This window comes from Xyrauchen texanus, chromosome 17 (genome assembly GCF_025860055.1).
Source record: "Xyrauchen texanus isolate HMW12.3.18 chromosome 17, RBS_HiC_50CHRs, whole genome shotgun sequence".
NCBI classification, from domain to species: Eukaryota; Metazoa; Chordata; class Actinopteri; order Cypriniformes; family Catostomidae; genus Xyrauchen; species Xyrauchen texanus.
The window spans coordinates 41,434,599-41,457,709 of record NC_068292.1 but is presented as its reverse complement, the minus strand read 5'-3'; the positions used below and the strand labels follow the sequence as shown (position 1 = coordinate 41,457,709).

The following is a 23,111-nucleotide window of genomic DNA, read 5'->3' as shown; positions in this document are numbered from 1 at the left end:
TTATTGGAACGCTGCAACCAGACCATACATTACCAAGCAACATCAGCATAGCCTATGACGTCATATCAGTGAAGCTATTGCTCATTCTAATGTCCCTACTGACTTAACAGGACATTTAATTTCAGCGAACAATGTTAGTCATTCATTCACCAATTTTATATCTGAAATCTGCATGTACATCCCTACAAGCAGACGTCCTACACATGTATTTAATTAAAGTTGGGAATCTTTCCTGTTTCTTGAAAGCAAGAGCGAGTTATGTGTATCTGCATCAAACAGTATCCACCACTAAATAACTTCATCGGCGAACAGATCAGCTGAATATAAACTAGAGGTAGACCGATATATCGGTTTTCCAATTAATCGTGCCGAAGTATCTCCCGTTATATCTCCATTGCAGTCATCCGGTTGAATGTACGTTTACTCTACAGACTGATGCATTAAAATTACCATGAACCCTTAACAACGAGAATGAATCAAGTTGCTAAACTACTAATAATTAAAACCATTCAATGTAAAATTATATTTTACATTTTGAAGAGAGAAAAACTAATTTAAGACAGGCTATATTTCAGTGTCTACTGCATAGGCCTGTACAGCTGATGTGCCTTAAAGGGATAGTTTGCCCAAAAATGAAAATTCTCTCATCATTTACTCACCTTCATGCCATCCCAGATGTGTATGATTTTCTTTCTTCAGCAGAACCCAAATTAGGATTTTTAGAAGAATATCTCAGCTCTGCAGGTCCATTCACCTTCAATGCAAGTGGATGGTGATTGGCACTTAAAGCTCCAAAACGCACAGAGAATCATAGTACATTTACATTTATTCCTTTGGCAGACGCTTTTATCCAAAGCGAATCATCTTAAAGAGACAGTGGTACGAAAAGTGCCATATTACAAATGTTCACTATATTTATATTTATGCATTTGGCAGACACTTTCAGATCACTAGTATCAAACAGATTAAAGTGCAACAAGATTTAAAAACTGGTTAAATCATGGAAAATATGTGTTTTAAGTCGTTTTAAGTCGTGAGTCAGCTTCACAGATGGAGTTGGGAAGGTCATTCCACCAATGTGGTGTGATGAAACTGAAAGTCCGGGAAAGTGTTTTGGTGCCTTTTTGAGTTGGTACAACAAGGCAACGTTACTTAGCCGACCGATTAAATGGTTAAATTACTTCTAAAGTGATATGATCACTTTGGGTGAGAAACGGATCAATATTTAAGTCCTTTTTTTTTACTTTCAACTTTCACATTCTTCTTCTTTTGTTTTTTGACGATTGCACTCTTTATGCATATCGCCACCTACTGTCAAATGTTGATCAAATGTAGATATTGAAGAAAGGACTTAAATATTGATCTGTTTCTCACACATACCTATCATATCACTTCTGAAGACATGGATTTAATCACTGGCATCATATGGATTACTTTAATGCAGGCATTATGTGATCTTTGGAGATTCAAAGTTTTGGCCATCATTCACTTGCATTGTATGGACCTACAGAGCTGAGATATTCTTCTAAATATCTTTGTTTGTGTTCTCCAGAAAAAAGAAAGTCATACATTCCTGGGATGGCATGAAGGTGAGTAAATTATGAGAATTAAAATATTTGGGTGAACTTTCCTTTTAACCTTAAAAGCTACTTTAAAATATAAACAATTACAGTTTTGGTTGGTGAACTATTTCACGCTTTTTGATTACTTGGTTATTCTTCAGTTCTAATGAGTGTAATAAAGTCTGTCTATCTACAAAAGACAACATGCTGGGGGGAAAAAAAGAAACACAAATAAACATGACATTTGTCTTGCCGCACATGGATATTAAAGTTTGATAGTATGTCTAGTTTGCACACAAGGAAAGGGAGGTCTTTTTTGTGCGACATTGTTCAATTGTCTTGTCACATTTCCTTCAACACAATTCATGCAGCACTATAATTCATAAACAGTCTTGAATAGGTCATAATTCTGCAATAATAGTGACCTTTCAGTTTCTCACACACACTCGTACACACTCACTCCTATTCTTTTCCACATAGTGGCAGGAAGTCGTCCAGATATCCGCAGCGCTTCTGAAAAAGAATGAGGGACATATTTGGGGAGGGAACCGTTGAGGGTGTAGACATGAACGTTCAAACAGTGTACAGAGTATTTCTGAACTGATAACGCTGCATACATCAGAGGAAAACCACCAAGAAGACATCAGAAAGGCAGACCGGGCCTTAACTGAGAAGACACCAGGTCCTGGTTTTTGGTGATTCATATTTAAGAGGACTGTAGTGTGGTGAAATATCAGGAAAGGAGACTTAATTATTCAAAGTATTGTGCCATGCACCTGACTGTGACATTAACCTTCCTACTATGGTCAATGAGCAGATTGTCTCGAGGTGAGTCAAACTCAGTTTCCTGTGCTTTAAGGAAATCTCTCAGATGGATAGTTAAATGTAACTGAGCTGTGTTCCAAATGGCATAAATGATGCCTTCGGATGGCACATTTGAATGGAGAACAATTATGAGAGCCCTGCAGTAAAGTCATTCCAAACAGAATTTAGAATCAAAACAAAAACACAACAATGAGCCATATTATGAAATACTATACAGTTCTAAAAAGCTCCTTGTCTTTGAACGGAACACGGCTTAGGGATGATTACTTCTGAATAGAACACAACTGGAATGTTCTAACGACCTATACCGATTGAAGGCTAAATGAGGTTAGAGAGGAATTGCTTAGAATATTGACTGAAGTTATTATTTAAATTTGTGTTATATTATTTGAAATTATTTAAAGTGTTGGAGGGCAAAATATTTGTAATATTCATTATAGTTAGAACATTTCTCATCTTTAATTCTATTAAAATAAGTATAACATAAATATCCAATATATACTGTAAATATATAATATGAGAATTTTAATATAATATAGATTTATATAAAACATATATATAATGTTATATAAACAATAAATATAAATAAAATGATGTATGTTCCAAAAATAGAATAATATACAGTGGGGTCCAAAAGTCTGAGAAAATCAGGGACTTTTAGGGACAATTTAAAGCAAAGGTAAGCAATGACATATAACGAAAAATATATTTAAGATTCTGCACTTCTGTATTTCTAGGTTACTAATCAAATGCGTGCAAATTTGCGCCATTGATCATGTTAAAGGAATAGTCTGGATTCGATTCAAGTTAAGCTCATTCGACTGCATTTTTGGCATAATGTTGATTACAACAAAAACATTATTTTGACTCATTCCTCCTTTTCTTTAAAAACGAAAAGCAGAAATCGAGGGTAGAGTGATGCACTTACAATGGAAGTGAATGGGGCCAATTTATGGAGGGTTTAAAGGCAAAAATGAAGCTTATAATTTTATAATAGCACTTACATTAATTAGTCTGTTCAAACTTAAGTATTATTTGAGCTTTAAAGTTAAAATAGTAATTTTATGGTCTATGTTTTAGGGTTTATGGCGTTTTGCTGGGCAAAATTCTTTTCTTTTGTTCATTTGTGGCCATTACGGGTTGTTTTACTCATTTAGTTTCACACCCTATTGTCTCACTCCATTACAGCCATCATCGCTACGGTAATGACCTTCAACCTATATCCACTCCTATTCTACTCCATTTCCTGTTGCTGTCTCTTCTGCAAATGTCCTGTTTGTGTCATGCCCTTGTTTTCCTGTTTCTCCTGGTCAAGGTTCCACCCCCTCAGACTGGGATGATGCTTAACAGCCTTTAAACTGCAGTTTAACAACTTTTGGCCCATTTTAAAAGGACAGTTCACCAAAAAAAAAAAAAATAATAATAATAATTCTGTCATCATTTACTCACCCTCATTTAGTTACAGTCCTGTTTGACTTTTTTTTTTCTTCCATGGAGCACAAAATGAGATGTTAGGCAGAATCTCACTTTCATTGCAGCTTTTGTTCATACCTTTTTACATTTTTGTCCAAGTGAAAAGGTACTGAGGCTAACACATTGGAAAAGAAAGACATATGGGTTTGGATGAACCGGACATTTTCTTGACAGGTTTCCTGAGATTTACCCATTTAAGAGTTGCCACATGTATTCAGTGTGCTAATAACTATCTCTCCTTGCTTTCCCTTAAAAAGCCTCTCCGAGTGATCCCTATAGCAGCTGCATGGCAGGTAAAACATGCCAGGCCAAGTTTGCAAACGCAGTATGTGACCAGGAGTGCTCAAGTTCTGCCTGTCTGAGAGATGGATTTGACTGTCTGACAGACAGAGGCACTTGCATGTGAGAAATCATGACTGCAGACACTAATTACACATTTAAATAATGAGGGCATCTTGTTGTCACATGTTTTACTCCAGTGAATATTTCTCAGGGTGGGTTTAGTTTTAAAAGATAGTTTCTGCATAGCCACATATCTTAAAGTCTTGGCTCTAAAAAGTTATAGAATATTATTTACCAATCTTGCCCAGAATAAAAAGATACAGTTTGATTTTTTTACCTTTCATGACAACCGTGCCACATTTAAAGGGATAGTGCACTCAAAAATGTAAATTCTCTCATCATTTACTCACCCTCATGACATCCCAGATGTGTATGACTTTCTTTCTTCTGCTGAAAATAAACGAAGATTTTAAGAAGCATATTTCAGCTCTGTAGGTCCTCACAATACAAGTGAATAGGTACCAACATTTTGAAGATCCAAAAGGATATAAAGGCAACATAAAAGTTATTGATACAACTCCAGTGATTTAATCCATGTCTTCCGAAGCGATATGATGAGGTGAGAAACAGACATTCCTTTTTTTACTATAAATTCTCCTCCCTGCCCAGTATGTGGTGATATGCATGAAAAAAAATTGTTTTGGGAAAAATAAAAGTAGAATGTAAAAGTGAAAGTGAAGATTTCTAAAATTTTCTCACCCAAAGCTATCATATATCTTCAGAAGACATGGATTAAATCACTGGAGTTATATAGATAAGTGTTATGTTGCCTTTATGTCCTTTTGGAGCTTAAACATTTTGGTACCCATTCACTTACATTGTGGGGACCAATAGAGCTGAAATATGTTTCAAAAAATATTTTTTTGTGTTCTACAGAAGAAAGAAAGTCACACACATCTTGGATGGCATGAAGATGAAGAAGACACATTTTGGGGTGAAGTATCATGAGAGTTAAAATTTACTTTGGATGGGAGAATTCACAAAAAATGGGGGTTTTGAACTAGGTGTTTGAAACCAACATACAAAACCTCTGTTGGAGAAAACACATTTGAGCAATTGAACAATTGACTCTAAATCTTATTGCTACTGAGATATACTGTAGCTATTATGGCAATTTCTCTGTGTGACAATTAGCCCAGTCTCCCATTTAATGCAGTATAAAGGTATTCTTATTGTCTTATAATGCCCATTTTAATGCATTATATTTTTCATAAATAACTGTAAATACAAATATATTTATTTACTGTTGATACTTTATTCTGATTGGTCAGTTGCAGCATTCTACAATAATTATTTTTAGTATCAAATCCTCTAAACTGTATAATTGATCATTGTCCCAGGCAACCAATTTCCTAAACAGCTCCTTGTACTCGTATCATGCCACAGCCTCTTTCTCAGCACATATTAAAATATTTTAAACTCAAATCAATATTTCATAGACCACAAAATTGTATGACTGACCATTTAGAATCAAGTCTTCTAATATAATGAAGTCGTAAAATTTATAATTATAAATATCTTTAGAATGAACAGTTTGGTATCATAAATTACAAATGTGATTACAATGATTCACAAGAGCATACAACTGGTTTTAAAGGGATAGTGCACCCAAAAATGAAAATTATCTAATCATTTACTCACCCTCATGCCATCCCAGATGTGTATGACTTTCTTTCTTCAGCAGAACTCAAAGATTATTAGAAGAATATCTCAGCTCTGTAGGTCCAAACAATGCAAGTGAATGGTGATCAGACTTTTGTAGCTCCAAAAATCACATAAAGAAACAAAATTAATCCATATGACTATTTAAGTCTTTTTTACTCTAAATCTCCACTTTAACTTTAACTTTCAGATGTAACAGGCACCACATGTGACTTTCAGATGTAAAAGTGAAAGTGGAGATTTAGAGAAAAAAAGAAGAAGAAAAAAACACTTAAATTTTGATCTGTTTCTCACCCACACTTATTATATCAAGTCAAGTTACTTTATTGTCATTTCAACCATTTACAGCATGTACAGCACACGGTAAAACAAAACAAATTTCCTCCAGGTCCATGGTGCTCCATAAAAACCACACCGAACTACATGAGACTACACAGAACTAAATACGTGCTCATGTGCAAACATGTGGAAACAGCGCAAGACAGTACAATAATTGCTGAAACAGGACAATAGGTACAGTAAAGGACTGCGCTGCACCGACCAGTACACAGTTCTGGTGTGGAATAAAGTGCAAAAAAAGATATTACAACGTAATAATAAATACTGTAAAATGTAAACATAACATGCTAGTTAGCAGCAAAAAATGCAGATGGTCAATACAGTATTTAGTGTGTATTAACAGCAATTTAAGAATGTGGAATGGTGTTCAATTGAGTATGAATGCGTGTATGTGTGTGTGTGTGTGTGTGTGTGTGTGTGTGTGTGTGTGTGTGGCGTGTATGTGGGTTGGTGTCAATCCCGTCTCTGGGTATTTAGGAGTCTGGGGGAGAAACTATTACACAGTCTGACCATGAGGGACCAAATGCTTCGGTACCTTTTGCCAGATGGCAGGAGGGTGAAGAGTTTGTGTGAGGTGTGCGTGGGGTAATCCACAATGCTGTTGGCTTTGTGGATGCAGCATGTGATATAAATGTCTGTGATGGAGGGAAGAGAGACCCCGACAATCTTCTCAGCTGTCTTCACTATCTGCTCCATGTCTTGCGAACCGAGTCGGTGCAATTCCCAAACCAGGCAATGAAGCAGCTGTTCAGAATGCTCTCGATAGTCCCTCTATTGAATGAGGTGTGGGTGAGTGGTGGGAGATGGGCTTTTCTCAGCCTTCGCAGAAAGCTGCAGAAAAAAAGAGATGCTGATGGGCTTTCTTGGCTATGGAGCCAGTGTTGAGGGACCAGGTGAGGTTATCCGCCAAGGAACACCAAGGACTTTGGTGCTCTTGATGATCTCCACGAAGGGGCTTTCGATGTTCAATGGAGAGTGGTCACGCTGTACTCTCCTGAAGTCAACAACCATCTCTTTTGTTTTATCCACGTTCAGAGACAGGTTGTTGACTCAGCACCAGTTGGCACCTCCTCTCTGTATGCTGAGTCGTCGTTATTTCTGATGAGACCCACCACGGTCGTGTCATCAGCAAACTTGATGATGTGATTCGAACTGTATGAAGATATGGATTTAACCACTGGAGTCTTTTTAGATTTAGTTTTGTTGTTGTTGCTATTAACAGTTTTTATTGATTCCATACATTAAATCATACAAACATAACATAAAATACAGAATCAATTATATATATTATATATTATATACACCCCAAAATTCCCCACACACCTCACCCGACACAAACACGCACTACAGTGGTCATCAACAATTAGAACATAAATAATAATAATAAATAAATAAATAAAACTTACATAAAAAGATATACTTTCTAACATCATCATCTATTCTAGAATAAATCTTATAGACTGATGAAAATAATGTATAATCCCTTCCGGATGGGTTCAAAAGTCTCCAAATATCTGTAAAACCAAGATTTTTACACATCCTGTGAAGCGTCACTGTTGCTCTAGGAGGCTTACACACTTTTGCTTCACTATGATCAAGGACTAACTCCATCAATAGATTAAAGTCTCCTCCCAATATTATATCATGAGGGGTGCCAGCGGCTTGCAACATCCCTTCAAGATCTATAAAAAGCCCCGATCATCAACATTAGGTGCATATATATTAGACAAAGTAAGACCCTGAATTTCTGCTAAAACAATAATGACTCTTCCTAATTTATCTTTGTTTGAGACATTTGAATTATAGATGTTTATTTATCAATGTAATGACACCCCTGCTCTTACTTGAGCCAGCACTAAAGAAAGCATGCCCACCCCATATCCTCCCAAAAATGTCAGCTAACAGTAAGAAAATAATTAACCTTCCTTCTTTTTATGGGGTGCCTAAACCCATTCACATTCCACATGGAGAGAGCCAATCTACTCATATTAATATTTGACATTTTGACATATTAGAAAAAAATTATTGTATAACAAAAATACAATTATAACCACCACATTCAACAATCAAATCCCAAGCTTTCCTCAGAACTAAACAAACAGAAAAAAGAAAAACGTGTGCATTATCCCCACGCATGAAAGCGCCAACCGGCGTCCATCCCTCTAAACTCAAGAAAGTCCATGTATGCCTACGAGAGCCCCCTCGACAACTTTGCCATCAGATTGCTCAAGTCCGGTGTTTCTATACAAATTTTGTGAGACAGAATTACAAACAGAAATATTCTATAAAACCTACTCCAACCAATAAGCAGAAAAAACACAAAAAACTTGTAGATTGCCCCGAAGGTGTGTTCCTCCAAAAAACAAACTCCAGCCACTAGCGGAACGGCACAAAAAATAAATTAAAAAAAGGGGTGCCGTTCAGTTCTTCAGGCAGTCGAACGAATGTTCAGTGAGCTAGTCCATTCGGTCATTACAAGAGTGCAACACATGCAATAAATATTCCACAAAACAATCTCCAACCGATAAGGTGCATTAGAACCAAGAACAAGCAGATTCATCCACAACTGTCCCAAATAAATTATTCCACACAAAACAAACTCCAGTTATGTTGAGCAGGCTCGGTAAGAATTTCACCATATCTCTCCTTCCTCGTTCTCTTACACACAATTTAAAGTGCGCAGAGCTCGCCATTCACACGTCCAACCCTTGCATGGTGCTCATGAGACCCCCACAGATTACTTCTTTGTTTCCTTTATGTGATTTTTGGAGCTGCAATGGTCTGATTACCATTCACTTGCATTGTAAGGACCAACAGAGCTGAGATATTCTTTTAAAAATCTTTGTTTGTGTTCTAATGAAGAAAGAAAGTCATACACATTTGGCATGGCATGATGGTGAGTAAATGATGAGAGAATCTTCATTTTTGGGTGAACTATCCCTTTAAGGTTCATTCTGTGGTGCCTTGTGAATTCATGGCAATATAATAAGAACCTTTATAATGCAGGTATCAAGTAAAATGTTGCGGTATAATCTTTTGCTAACCAAAAATTGTAATTATCTAATCATTTACTCACCCTAATGTTGTTCCAAACCCATCCAACTATATTTTTCTCTCAGTGCAGGATATATTCAGTACTGCCGGAATCACTATGACAACAGTCACTGCGATCAGGGCTGCAACACTGCCCCCTGTGGATGGGATGGCTCGGACTGCTACAGGAACCAGTACCCCATCTGGGCCAAAGGGACGCTTATATTACACACTAGAATTCCATTCCAGAGGGGTCCATTCCAGAACAGCTCTATTTTATGGGCTTTAAGCACTGTCCTTCAGACCAGTGTTAAACTCAGAGGCATGGCACCTTTCCAGACCAACAAAGACCTTCTTACAGTAGATATTCGACAGCTCGCTGACCTGTACACTCAAACACCATCTTATGATAGTGAAGGGCAAGTGATATTGTCTTATCTTGTTTTTTAAAGAGGTCATATCCTACACATGTGTAGCTTTTTATTTATTAAATTCACAGATAGTCAAAGTTTCTGTGGATTTCTGAATAAGCCGTTATTGGATTATGATTTTTAAAAAATGGTTTTGGTTGTGAATGTCAGAGTTTGCCTACATAATATCATCAATCTAATTTAATAGTGCTTTGTATTTGTTGTGACTACAGTAGATATCATGCTTGCATCACCTGTTTTGTAATTGTTTTGCTGACTGCATCTATTTTATGTACTGCAGATCAGTGTTATTCCTGCAGTTGGACAACAGACCGTGTTCCCGTCTTCTCTCCACCTGTTTCCAGTATGCCATTGAAGCTGCACACTTCCTGCGTGCCATGCTGGCACAGAATCATGCCACATTTCCCATGATCACAGAGATCCAGGCAGCTGTAATCAGTATGCGGGGAGTTGATGAGGAAATAGGAGTCAGAGAGGAGGTGAATCTCCCAAACGAGAAACACAACGGTATATTTTCATCATACTTCGCCCAAACATATGTTCAGGGGTCCCAAAAACGTTTTGGACTCTTAAAGGAATACACTCAAAAGATATTTGAGCCTATTTTTTTTTTGTAAGATTTACAAATTTAAAGTTCATACCAAAATTCCATCCAACTGAATTGTGAAATGTTTAGCAAATTAAATTAATAAAACATATAAAAAATATTTAGATTTAAAATGTTATTTTATTTAACATTTCTCAATTCCATTGGATGAAATTTTGTTATGAAATTTAAATGTATAAATCTTAAAATAGAGTTAAAATTTGAGTGTAGTTCAGCCAAGAATTTTCTGTCAGTATTTGCCCACTCTAATCACAACAAACCTGCATGCAATTTTTTTTTCGTGCAAAACAAAAGAAGCTTGAAGCTTGCATCTTCACACAGCTCTTTTCCATATGACAACTGTTTACAATTACTGAAACTGTAAAGCTCCAAAAAGGAGTTCTAAAATAAACAAAACTTAAAAGGTTGTTCATATGACGTGTGTGCTATATTCCCGGCTTTCTGAAGTCATATGATAGCTTTGTGTAAAAAACAGGCCAAATGTAAATCCCAAATCACTTATTATTCATTGTTCACAGCTCTCAAATCTCATTTGCATTTAATTTCACATTCAAAAGTGGTGTGTTAATGTGTTGAGTCATGTTTGCTGTCATTGACGATGAACTATTCTTTGAGAAGAGCTTTAGCATCTAATACAATAAAAAATTGCATTATTTAGAATCTGAATGTAATTGTTTTTTTCACGAAGCCTCCCCTACCTGGATGTGGCCTGTGGTTGGCGTGGCAACTGGAGTGGCAGTGGCCGTGATTATTGCAGTGGTGTTCCTGTGGTTAAAGAAAAGACGAAAGCGGCGAGAGTGTGGAGAGCGAGTTCGTCACAGGTCAACGGTAACAGACAACAATAACGGCAGCAAGGCCTGGATGCGGCGTGCTGACCACCAGGAGAAAAGAGGAAGAGAGAAGGACAGAAATGGGATAAAGAAAAAGAAGAAAGGAAAAGAGTTGGGGAAAAGACGTAAAGAACCCGTTGGCGAGGATGCGATTCGAATGCGGTGAGTGAGACTGTTCATAGAAAGGACCATGCAGCGCTGATTTTATCATTAACAAAAATTCAAAGGAAAACTAAACATTGACTTTGACTACTGTAAAATATGATAATCTAAACAAAAAGTTACATCATTTCTGTCATTTATTTATTTATTTGTTTATTTTCAAAATGTACGACTATCCCACAGTTGTATAGCATTTTTCAAATTCAACCACTCAAAACTATTTTGCCCCTAACAAATTTTTTCCAAAACATAGTGTACCTGTTAACCAAGTGGACAAAAGTGTCAGCAAAGAGCATGCTTGAGAAGAAATATGAGACAAGTGATGTTTGAATAAAACAAAGAAAATTCAAGGTTAATATTACTTGAATATTTTTATCAGGCGTCTTTTCCAGTCCAGCTGTAATGTTGCCAAATTATGCAAAGTGTGAAAATAAAGTCAGCAAAAAATCCCTTTTTCAGGACACTAAACACTGTACTTTTAAAAAATCCAAATAACTTTACAGATCTTTATTGTAAAGGATTTAAACAATGATTTCCGTGCTTGTTCAATGAACCATAAACAATTAATGAACATGCACCTGTTGAAGGGTAATTAAGACACTAACAGCTTACAGACGGTAGGAAATTAATGTCACAGATATAAAAACTTAGGACACTAAAGAGACCTTTCTACTGACTCTGAAAAACACCAAAAGGTAGATGCCCAGGGTCCCTGCTCTTCTGCGTGAACGTGCCTTAGGCATGCTGCATGGAGGCATGAGGACTACAGATGTGGCCAGGGCAATAAATTGCAATATCCGTACAGTGAGATGCCCAAGACAGCACTACAGGGAGACAGGAAGGACAGCTGATCATCCTTGCAGTGGCAGACCACGTATAACAACACCTGCACAGGATCAGTACATCCAAATATCACACCTGTGGGACAGGTACAGGATGGCAACAACAACTGCTCTAGTTACACCAGGAGTGCACAATCATTCCATCAGTGCTCAGACTGTCCGCAATAGGCAGAGAGAGGCTGGACTGAGAGCTTGTAGACCTGTTGTAAGGCAGGTCCTTACCAGACATCACCGGCAACAACGTCGCCTATGAGCACAAACCACCTTCGCTGTACCAGACAGGACTGGTAAAATGTGCTCTTCACTGATGAGTCGCGGTTTTGTCTCATGAGGGGTGATGGTTGGACTTGTTAATTGTCAAAGAATGAGTGTTACACCGAGGCCTGTACTCTGGAGCGGGATCGATTTGGAGGTAGAGGGTCCGTCATGGTATGGGGCGGTGTGTAAGAGCATCATCGGACTGAGCTTGTTGTCATTGCAGACAATCTCAACGCTGTGCGTTACAGTTACCTAATGCGCAATTAAAAGAGTTGATTTTCGCTAAAAGAGCAATAACACAGCTGGCGTTGAACATTCTTTTCAGGACGCGTCTTTATAAATATGCCTTTCCGCCCCTGTGTAGTTCCTGGATGCGTTAGAGTGCTCTCCGCTTCTGACAGCCACAGGCACTGTCTCGTGTGTCTGGGCTGCGATCACACCGAGGCAGCGTTTGTGGAGGGCTCATATTCTCACTGCGAGAACATGACCATGGCAACGTTGCGGTCGCGGCTTTCCTTCAACAGAAGGAACACCACTCCAGCCGCCCCCTGCATCGTTCCTTCTTCCCACGGGATTGAGGATGACCCAGCTGGGAGAGGAGATCTGGGGATGGCTCGGTTCCACCGGGTACGCCCCCGCGAACCACCCGCCCCCCGGCACGCTCGTTGACTTTCGTCCGGGCTCGAGGCAACAGCATAACAGGGAAGACATCCTCCTCCCTAATGTGGTACATTTCCTGCAGGCTCATCCTGACATGACCCTACAGCATGACAATGCCACAAGCCACACTGCTCGTTCTGTGCATGATTTCCAGCAAGACAGGAATGTCAGTGTTCTGGCCAGCGAAGAGCCCGGATCTCAATCCCATTGAGCATGTCTGCATCCTGTTGGATCGGCAGGTGAGGGCTAGGGCTATTCCCCCTAGAAATCTACCAAAGTGCCTTGGTTCAAGAGTGGGGTAACATCTCACAGCAAGAGCTGGCAAATATGGTGCAGTCTATGAGGAAGAGATACACTGCAGTACTTAATGCAGCTGGTGGCCACACCAGATACTGACTGTTACTTTTGAGTTTGAGCCCCCCTTTGTTCAGGGACACATTATTCCATTTCTGTTAGTCACATGTCTATGAAACTTTTTCAGTTAATGTCTTAGTTGTTAAATCTTTTTATGTTCATTCAAATATTTACACATGTTTGCTAAATAAAAGAAAGAGGACGTTTCTTTCTTGCTGAGTTTATTATTTAATTGTATGTATTTAGGATATGTAAACTGCTAGCTATGAAATTAACCTTAGCAAGACAAAGGAGTTAGCCATTTTATTTCAAAAATGTAAATAATTAAATTTCCTTATGGCTGAACCCTAAATTATGTATTAATAAGTTCCCTTTCTGCTGGTCAGAGTGGATTGTGAGGGAGTTTAATATGCTTGGTGACCTTTATGAGAGTGGAGTGTTGAGATCTTTTGAAAATATGGTTCAAGATTTTTAGATTCCCAGATCTCAGTTCTTTAGGTATTTACAGCTGCACCACCTGCTCTGTACTGTATTTGGGAGTAGCACACGCATCCCTAAAGCAGCAGATACCCTGGAAGGGGTGATTACTGCTTTTGCAAAAGGTCATGAGGCATCAGTGTATTACTCCCTGTTAATTCAGAGTCTAGGGGACGGAGCTTCAACTTCTCTCAAGAGATTATGGGAGAAAGATTTAAACTTGGTATTGGAGGAGGGAGTGATGGCTAGGATTCTAAAAAACATCAAGTCTACATCTAGAGATGCAAGGGTGCGTCTGATGCAATTTAAGATTTTACATCGATTCTATTGAACCCACACTAGATTGTATAGGCTTGGTCTCAAAGACAAATGGGCTAAAGCACATATCTGTTAATCAGAAGGTCACTGGTTCGAGCCCCACGGCCCCACGGCAAGTCACTTAACTCCAAGTTGCTCTGGGGGGGATTGTCCCTGTAATAAGTGCACTGTAAGTCGCTTTGGATAAAAGCGTCTGCCAAATGCATAAATGTAAATGCAAATGTAATGTTATTTTCTACTTAACACATCAACTAAAAAATGCAGCACTCCTGTGCAAGATGTGGAAAAACAGCGAGGTGCGACACAATGGTCAAAGGTGTCCGTCTAGCACACGTATACATAGAATTGTAGATGGATGCAAAAAGTGTTTGTGTGATGACCCTTTAGAAGGCAGTAAGTAGCGAGGCAGTTCACTTTTGGATCAGAGCCCTTGAGTTGCTCAAATGCTTTTGAAGTGTGAGGAAACTGCACTAATAAGTAAAGAATTGACTCTGTCTTCTACACTAATAATAGGCCCTTCAGGAAGGAACTGGACATCGGAAGTGACACAGATGTGACCCAGAGTTCTATTGAGGACATCAACAGGACGATCTGTGACCACAGATCACCAGACCAAAAACACTTCCAGACCAACCACCAGCAACCCCGCATGCTAGGTGAACTCTGTACCTACTTCAGTGAGGAGGAGTACACTAGCTTACTGAATACTGAATAATGTATATACTGGATACTGTCTACCATTTTGTAAAACTAATAAGTGAAGCAGTATGCAATAATAAATGGCACAGTTGTATGCTAGATTATTTGCCGCATGACCTCATCACATTGCATGTGAGCAGCATCCAATTATCGACTTTGAAATACCGTAAATATGGTTGCTTTGTATTATAAGTTACATTTTGTGTTGAAATGTCATAACATTTGGCAGTCCAATAAAATGATGAGTCAAGAAAGAGGTAAATAAATAAATAAATAGCAGCTGAGATAACTTTCAGGTAATTCGCCAAACTGGAAATGGAAGTGTATGTTATTCCAAACATAGCCTTTTAAAATCCTTCAGAAGTAGTACACTTTGGCATACTGTTTCATATGAAATGAGACACGTTCATTCTCATATTGCATATTATTTAGAATGGATAGTATGAGTATTCGGACATGGCCACTGTACTTTAAATTTTTTATTCTCACCTGTAGCTCCCCCTAGAGGATGGGAGAGGAATGCTGTTCCTACACCACAAAGACCACCTAGAAATGTTAGTTTTCCTGATTTACACCCTTTTAACATTCAGCTTATGTAGAAAAAACATATTATATTATACGGTTAAGTTTAACTGTTATCAAGGAAATATTATTTAATTGTGAATATTCATTGCTACATGCTGTATTGTTCTGCATGTGATGACAAAACTTGGATTTGATCTTTTAGAGTTGGCTCTGTAGAGCTAACCATGTGTCCTGTTCTGTCTTAGACTGCTCCAGTGCAGTGGTGCGGTCCGGATGGATCAGTCGTGCTGATCCGAGCTGTCAGGAGTGGCCTTGACCGAGTGGTTCTGGAGCTCCTGAGAGCCGGCGTGCCGGTTAATAACACTGACCATACGGGTAAGAGATACTTTAACAATCTCTGAACATTTCTGATGCATGTGGACTGAGTTCCTCCAATAAATGTGGTCTTCAAGAATACAGTACAATAAGGGAATGGTTCACCAAAAAAGAAAATTCAAAAACTCACTATCATGTCGTTCCAAATATGATGCTTTTGACATTGGTTCTTGCTTGTGTTGTACAGTTTGAGTATGTTCAATGGAGAATGATATATGAGAGCCGCAATGGAGGGGAAGATTTTCAATAAAGAGCTAATTACATTTCAAACTTTAATTTTCAGACTTCAAATTTCACACTTAATTTTTGCAGTGATATATGGTTAAAGGTTGCTTGTCAGTTATACTATCAATTCGTGAAGGTAACTTGTATTTCAGGAAAATAAATAGTGACTCTGGGAAATAAAGGGTGTCACGGAATGGGTTAGAGAGGTGAGGACTCAAGCGCAGAATTAGGATAAAACATTAAACAAAAACACACCCTGTAGGGGAGAAACAAACGTCCCAAAAACAGACTGGAACAGGGCAAGATGGGCTGGGGAAGGGAGAGTCTCAGTCAACAGAACATGGATGTCAGGATCCCGTCACCAACCAATAAACATGATTGACCAAGGTGACAGGATCCTGACAAAGGGTGCCACTTATGTAACAATGTCATACTATGTCAAGTATATTTTAAAAAAGTGAAGAAACTTTGGTTTGGAGCCTGACCATTTCATTTTATGAATGTGAAACTTACCCATTAATATTAACAATTGTATGAGATCCACTTTATATTTATCTATACCATGATCATTAAAGTATTTCATTATTTCAGTTCCATTCAACTGTAAAACAATATTCTAAACAAATTCTTCCTAATTATTTCTTCCTCCCCATATCAATCCAAAATGTTTTTGTATGTATACAATGAAAAAATAAATGAAAAATGGTTTCCTTGTAATTTATACAGAAGTCACAAGAATAATCAACATTCAATTTAAAACCCTCCAGCACATGTTTCACGTGATATATTCTCTGCATTAATTTAAATGAACTTCTTTTACTTTATTATTAACTTATAATAAAACATTAATTAGGCCTCACAAAAAGTGGCTTTAGAAGGCAATATATTTTTTATTTTCATATCACTAAACATGAGCCTTTCATTGGTCTACATTCCAGCAATCCATTTTGCAACTGATTTCATCAATCTGTCTGAGATAGATTATTACAAGGGCTTTTCAAATATGCATCTCTGTACACGTGTCCGATGGATGCTTTATGAACTTCTCACTTTGGTTGCATTGCACCATTAAACAGCAGTTTTAGGAAGCTGCGTCAAGTTAAACGTAATTTGAAAACACATCTTGAGACCCCTGCATTCGGAGTTGCGTTCTGTTCAGCTGTGATTTGTTGCCTATACAGCTGGACTTTTGCTTACTGTCCCCTGCTGAAAACAGGTGGTACTTCAAGCTTGATGTACCGATTGTAGGAAATTCCATATATATATATATATATATATATATATATATATATATATATATATATATATATATATACTGTAAATACTGTATTTATATACTATATAAACTGGCAGCCAAAAGTTTTGAATAATGGAAATGCTTTGGGATGATCGTACTTATGCGTATTCACCGTGGGTTGCCTCGCCTCCATCTTTACGTGTGCTAATTTTGGAAGAAAATTGGTACTTTAATTCACCAAAGTGGCATTCAACTTATCACAAAGTATAGTCAGAACATTACTGATGTTTTTTATCATCAGTATTTGAAAAAAGTCATTTTTGATGAAATCAAGACAGACCCCATTTCCAGCAGCCATCACTCCAACACCTTATTCTTGAGTAATCATGCTAAATTGCTAATTTGGCAATAGAAAATCACTTGCCATTATTTCAAACACATCTGAAAGCTATTTGGTTTTCGTTAAATGAAGCTTAACATTGTCTTTGTTTTTTGAGTTGCCACAGTATGGAATAGACTAGCATGTCTTAAGGTCAATATTAAGTAAAAAATGGCAAAAAAAAAAAAAAAGAAACAGCTTTCTCTAGAAACTCATCAGTCAATATTGTTTTGAGTAATGAAGGCTTGAAACTGAAGATTTCATACAAAGGTGTACACTACAGTCTTCAAAGACGAAGGACAACAAAACAAGAGGATAAGTGCCTCACATGTCCTCCGCTGACAGCTTCATTGAATTCTACCCGCTCAACACCAGTTTCATGTACAACTGTAAAGAGAAGATTCAGGGGTGCAGGCCTTATGGGAAGAATTGAAAAGAAAAAGCCACTTTTGAAACCGAAAATCAAAAAGAAAATGTTAGAGTGGGCAAAGAAACACAGACATTGGACAACAGATAATTGGAAAAGAGTGTTACGGATCTTAAGCCCATTGAGCTTTTGTGGGATCAGCTAGACTGTAAGGTGTGTGAGAAGTGCCCGACAAGACAGAAACATCTATGGCAAGTGCTACAGGAAGTGTGGGCTGAAATGTCACCTGAGTATTTGGACAAGCTGTCATTGCTGCACATGGAGGAAATTTGGAAGTTCTGAACTTTTTTTCAAATTGTAATAGTAATTTTTCATGTTATTAATGTCCTGACTTTACATTGTGATCAGCTGAATGCCACTTTAGTGAATACAAGTACCAATTTCTTTCCATAAGTAATGTAAATCTGTACATTATTCCAAACTTCTGGTTGCCAATGTATATAACTATTGGAGCTTGGCGATGTGGTCACTAATTTGAATTGTTGTTTTAGGGAACAGTGTGAAAACTCTACAAAAAGTCTCCTTTTGACTTCCACAGAAAATATATTAGCATATGGGTTTGGAAAGACATGGGGGTGAATAAATAATCCCAGAATTTTCTTTTTTGGGAAAAACTTCAAAGTATTTCTTTGAACATGCTCACCTTTCTGGTCCTCCAGAAAACATGTATTATTCATTTTGAGTACAGTGTACAGTAATTATGTGCACAATATTTGTGATTGCCAATGATCGAGGCGGTTTTTGGACGTTGTTGTTTCCTTTGCAGTTGGGGAGTAATGTGTTTTGCCCTTTCTCATTTTCCCTTTGTCTCCTCCTCTCCTGTACTCCCCACTGCCACCCTCCTCCTCACTCCAGCTCCCCTCATCAACACGTCTGATTCAGAACAGAGTTAATGTGCTGTAGCGCCCGGGCAATGTGGAAATAATGTATAAACCTTCCATGCTTCTGTTTCTCTCTCATAAATTTCTCTCTTTCATGGTCACAATCATTGGCTTTCTTTTTCCCCTTCTTGTAACACATTCCTGGATGCTCTCACTTCATTTTTTGGCTTCATTCTCTATTTCCTGACCCCACAACAATCTATTTCCTGGTCACCCTTTCTCTGTTTGATTAATTGCTTCTTGGATCTATTCTCCTCTCTCTCTCTCTCTCTCTCTTTATCTCTCTCTCTCACACATTCTGTTGATCCAGGGAGATCTGCCCTCCACTGGGCATGCTCAGTAAATCACCTCCCATTGACAAGGACTCTCATTCGCTACGGTGCTGCAGTAGACTTGCAGGAGCATAAGGTAAGATAGGCTAGTCTTACATTATGTACATAACTAATACATCCCGGAGTGGGCGGTATGATATAGTTATTTTTAAGCTTACATTAATTATTTTGTTAAAACACATGTATAATTTGAGCTGTAACGTTGATTCAATTGTCATTTTGAAGGTTTTAGGGTTTGTTGACAAAGTTGTAAAATTGGTCATACCTTTATATGGGTTAATACGTGGATTTTATCACACTAAAATCATGTTAACACATATTGTTTATGTCTTGTGGTTGGCTATAATTTATTTTTATTTTTTTAAAGAAAAGGTGGGGCAAGTCAAAATGAATTTTTGTGGCAATCCACATTATGCCACACATGCTTGAGCTTAACTTGTATTGAACCCGGAATATTAATGTAAGTTTGTCGTAAAGTAGTCTACGTATATACAGACACCCAGGTGCGTAGATTCCAGGGGGGATGTGGGGGAGGTAACCCCCTCAATAATCAAAACAAGCAAGTACAACCCCCCATTACTTATACCATGATCAATGGAAACATGGGTAAATGCTTCACGCTGCAACCCCCAAATGTTCTACGCCCTTGCAGACACCTATAGAACACAGGTGTGCGGCATTCACAATTAATGCATTGTTGTGTCTGGCTGTGCTGTTTTTAAAATGGTTTTCTATATAAATGTCTTTGATCATTGTGGCACAAAAGTAATCCATACGGCTCCAGGGGGTTAATAAAGGCCTTCTGGAGCAAAGCAATGCATTTTTGTAAGAAAAATATCCATATTTATATCTTTATAAACTATAATCACTGGCTTCCGTTAGTCGAGTTCCGGCATATGATGTAGGCGTAGCATAAGCACCCCCCTAATTGTTTTGATTATTTATCAAAACCTACACCCCTGGTTACATAGAATTAAAAAAACAATCTTTTCCTTTAGGGTGAAACAGCTTTGTTTCTCTCAGCTCTCCACGGTTGCTATGATACGGCACGATTCCTCATTCTTAATGGGGCTAATCAAGAGCTGTCTGACTGCAAAGGGCGGCGGCCACTGGATGTGGCACGGGAGGGCTCACATCACCAAGTCCTCGAGCTCTTATTGGCTCACAGAGTTCAGAGGGGGCAGGTCCCTCTAGATCCAGCCACTGAGATGCTTTGGGACGATCGTACTTATGCGTATTCGCCGTGGGTTGCCTCGCCTCCATCTTTACCTGGAAGAAGTGCCTCTTTTTCAGGGGTCATAGGTTCCAGAGGGATGGCAACACCTCCACCTAGGTGAGTGAACACAACTTAATTTACTGTCAATATGCAGTTTTGCTCGGCCAACCATTATGCTTATATTTTGAATCTGTGTGCATGTTCGAAATGCTAGCGAACTGTTTACTGCATACTAAGCTTACTAAGTTTTAAAAGTAGTATGTAAAACAGCATGCAGTATGCAAAAAGCATACAGATTCACATGGTTGTTGTGCTCAGATTCAGATTGGAATACTAGCATAGTAAGTGCAAAAAACTGTCCAGTATATTGTACACTGAATACTATTCTATGCTCATGACGTAGCATGTTCATATTTTGCAATTGGCATGCAATTATCCTGTTGGAAATAAAAATGGATGTTGATTCGTTTGCATTATTAATCCAATTTAAAAATAACCTTTGACAATATTCCACACAGTGTAATCTGGTTGTATACTGTGCATTTTAACCAGACTACAGAAAGTGTTCTTCCTGTGCACAATAAACATAATGCATACTTAAAAGTAGTATGCATAGTATGGTTATATGCTATTTCAAACATAGCCTTTGTATTGAAACACAGCCATATCAAACTCACATTTTGTTCTCAACAGTGATTGGCAGATGGGTAGAGCACAATGCTTCTCCCCCCAGAACTGGCGTCCAGCACCCAACCAATCAGCGACGGCATTGGTAAGCCCAAGGATTCATGGCCGCCCATCTCGGCCTATCAGTACTCTTCAGGAAGTGACATCAGATGCGGAGAACGAGGAGAGGGAGATGACCCAGGATGTTACTCGAGCGGCAACACCTCACTTCCTGTCTCCTCATCCAGCACCTAGGCAGCGCTCGTTCTCTTGTACTCAGCACGCGCTGAACCGTCGCTCCAGTGGCAACCAACCAGAGCTGTCCGTTGCCACAGCTGCAGAGAAAATAGCCAATGAGCATGTTGAAAAAGTGGTGGTGCCCCACCCTAAAGAAATGCCCAGCAAATCAGAGAGTAAAAGCACAGGAACTGGGCTGAATGCATCCCAGTTTGACTCTGAGAGAGAGAGTACTAGGAACTGCAATTCTAAAATCCAGAATGAGAGAATCAATAATGAGTCCAGCATCTCTATCCAAACCTGCATGTGAGAGAGGAATTTGAAGAATCTTTACGCAGCTCCTTTCCATACTAAAAAGGTTAATAGTGACCATGTCTGTTACGGTGAAAAATTGGACAAAAGCACAGTAAAAGTACTCCATACAACATGTGCCCATGATAATTCAAGTTTTCTAATATGGTAGCTTTATTAGAGGAAGAGACACTGCAAATAGTGTTTCATTTTTGGGTGAACAATTTCAAATAAATATATTATATTAGGAAATCTCAAAAACATGTCCAGGTCACATTTCAACCCAAAATGTTGAAGAAAAAAAATAATATTTTGCATAAAGCAAATTAAACCTATTTTTAGAACCATTAATTAGAGAAATGTTCCCTTTAAAGTTCCCTATAAAGTGTCCAGGCTTTTTTCTTTATACTTTACTGTAATACAGTTATTCTTTCTGTAACACTTTACAATAAGATTGTATTTGTTAACTTACAAATGATGATCATGTATTAGGTATCATGAGGTGAATATAATATTTTAACTGCATTTATTCATCTTAATTTAAGCATTTATAAATGTTTATTTATCAAAACACTATTATACGCTTACCGAGCATTTTATTAGGTACACCTGTACACCTACTTACTCATGCGATTACCTGTTCAGCCAATTGTGTGGCAGCAGTGCAATGCATAAAATCATTCAGATGCGGGCCAGGAGCTTCAGTTAATGTTCACATCAACCATCAGAATGGGGGAAAATTTTGAATCTCAGTGATTTGGAGCGTGGCATGATTGTTGGTGCCACATGGGCTGGTTTGAGTATTTCTGTAACTGCTGATCTCCTGGGATTTTCATGCAAAACAGACTCAGAGTGGTACCAAAAACAAAAAAAACATCCAGTGAGTGGCAGTTCTGTGGATGGAAATGCCTTGTTGATGAGAGAGGTCAACAGAGAATGGCCAGTAACTCAGATAACCACTCTGTACAATTGTGGTGAGAAGAATAACATCTCAGAATGGGCTGTAACAGAAGACCACATCGGGCACTTTAGGTGAGGTGGCAGACCATAGTGTTCCTAATAAAGTGCTTGATGAGTGTACATTGTTAGTTCATAATGCACCAACTAATGTTAACTTACACAACTTAATTTTAAAAATGTATTCCTATACATTATGTTGAAATCAACATTAACCAAAACTAATAAATGCAGTTAAGGTTTTGTTCATTGTTAGTTCATAGTTACAAACATATTGTAAAGTGTTATTGATTTCTTCTTTTTTTAATCAGCTTAACGGCATCACAACAAATACTACCATGAAGTATGAACACTTCATAATTTAAATAAATCATGTTTGTCGCAATAATAAAAATGCAATGTTTTGCATGAAAATGGCGTATTTTTATAATGGCATCAATAAATGAAAACATTCGTATTATGTTGTATCTAAGACCACTGTTGCATTGG

At 38.1% G+C, this 23,111-nt stretch overlaps 1 protein-coding gene across 3 annotated transcripts; it reads left to right on the top strand.

Moving 5' to 3' along the window:
• The first annotated feature begins 2,165 nt into the window (after positions 1–2,165).
• Positions 2,166–22,987, top strand: LOC127657731 (neurogenic locus notch homolog protein 1-like). 3 transcript variants are annotated; one of them, XM_052146601.1, is made up of 11 exons: positions 2,166–2,390; positions 4,118–4,262; positions 9,328–9,655; positions 9,948–10,174; positions 10,963–11,266; positions 14,689–14,852; positions 15,370–15,428; positions 15,645–15,774; positions 19,234–19,331; positions 20,254–20,588; positions 21,165–22,987. In XM_052146601.1, the coding sequence occupies exons 3-11, from the start codon at positions 9,561–9,563 to the stop codon at positions 21,682–21,684; spliced, it is 1,932 nt and encodes a 643-aa protein (XP_052002561.1). In that variant the 5' UTR covers positions 2,166–2,390; positions 4,118–4,262; positions 9,328–9,560; the 3' UTR covers positions 21,685–22,987. The 3 variants fall into 3 exon arrangements, with proteins under 3 accessions (XP_052002561.1, XP_052002560.1, XP_052002559.1); XM_052146600.1 differs by having other exon boundaries at positions 9,323–9,655; positions 14,689–14,831; XM_052146599.1 differs by having other exon boundaries at positions 9,323–9,655.
• The last annotated feature ends 124 nt before the right edge of the window (positions 22,988–23,111 follow it).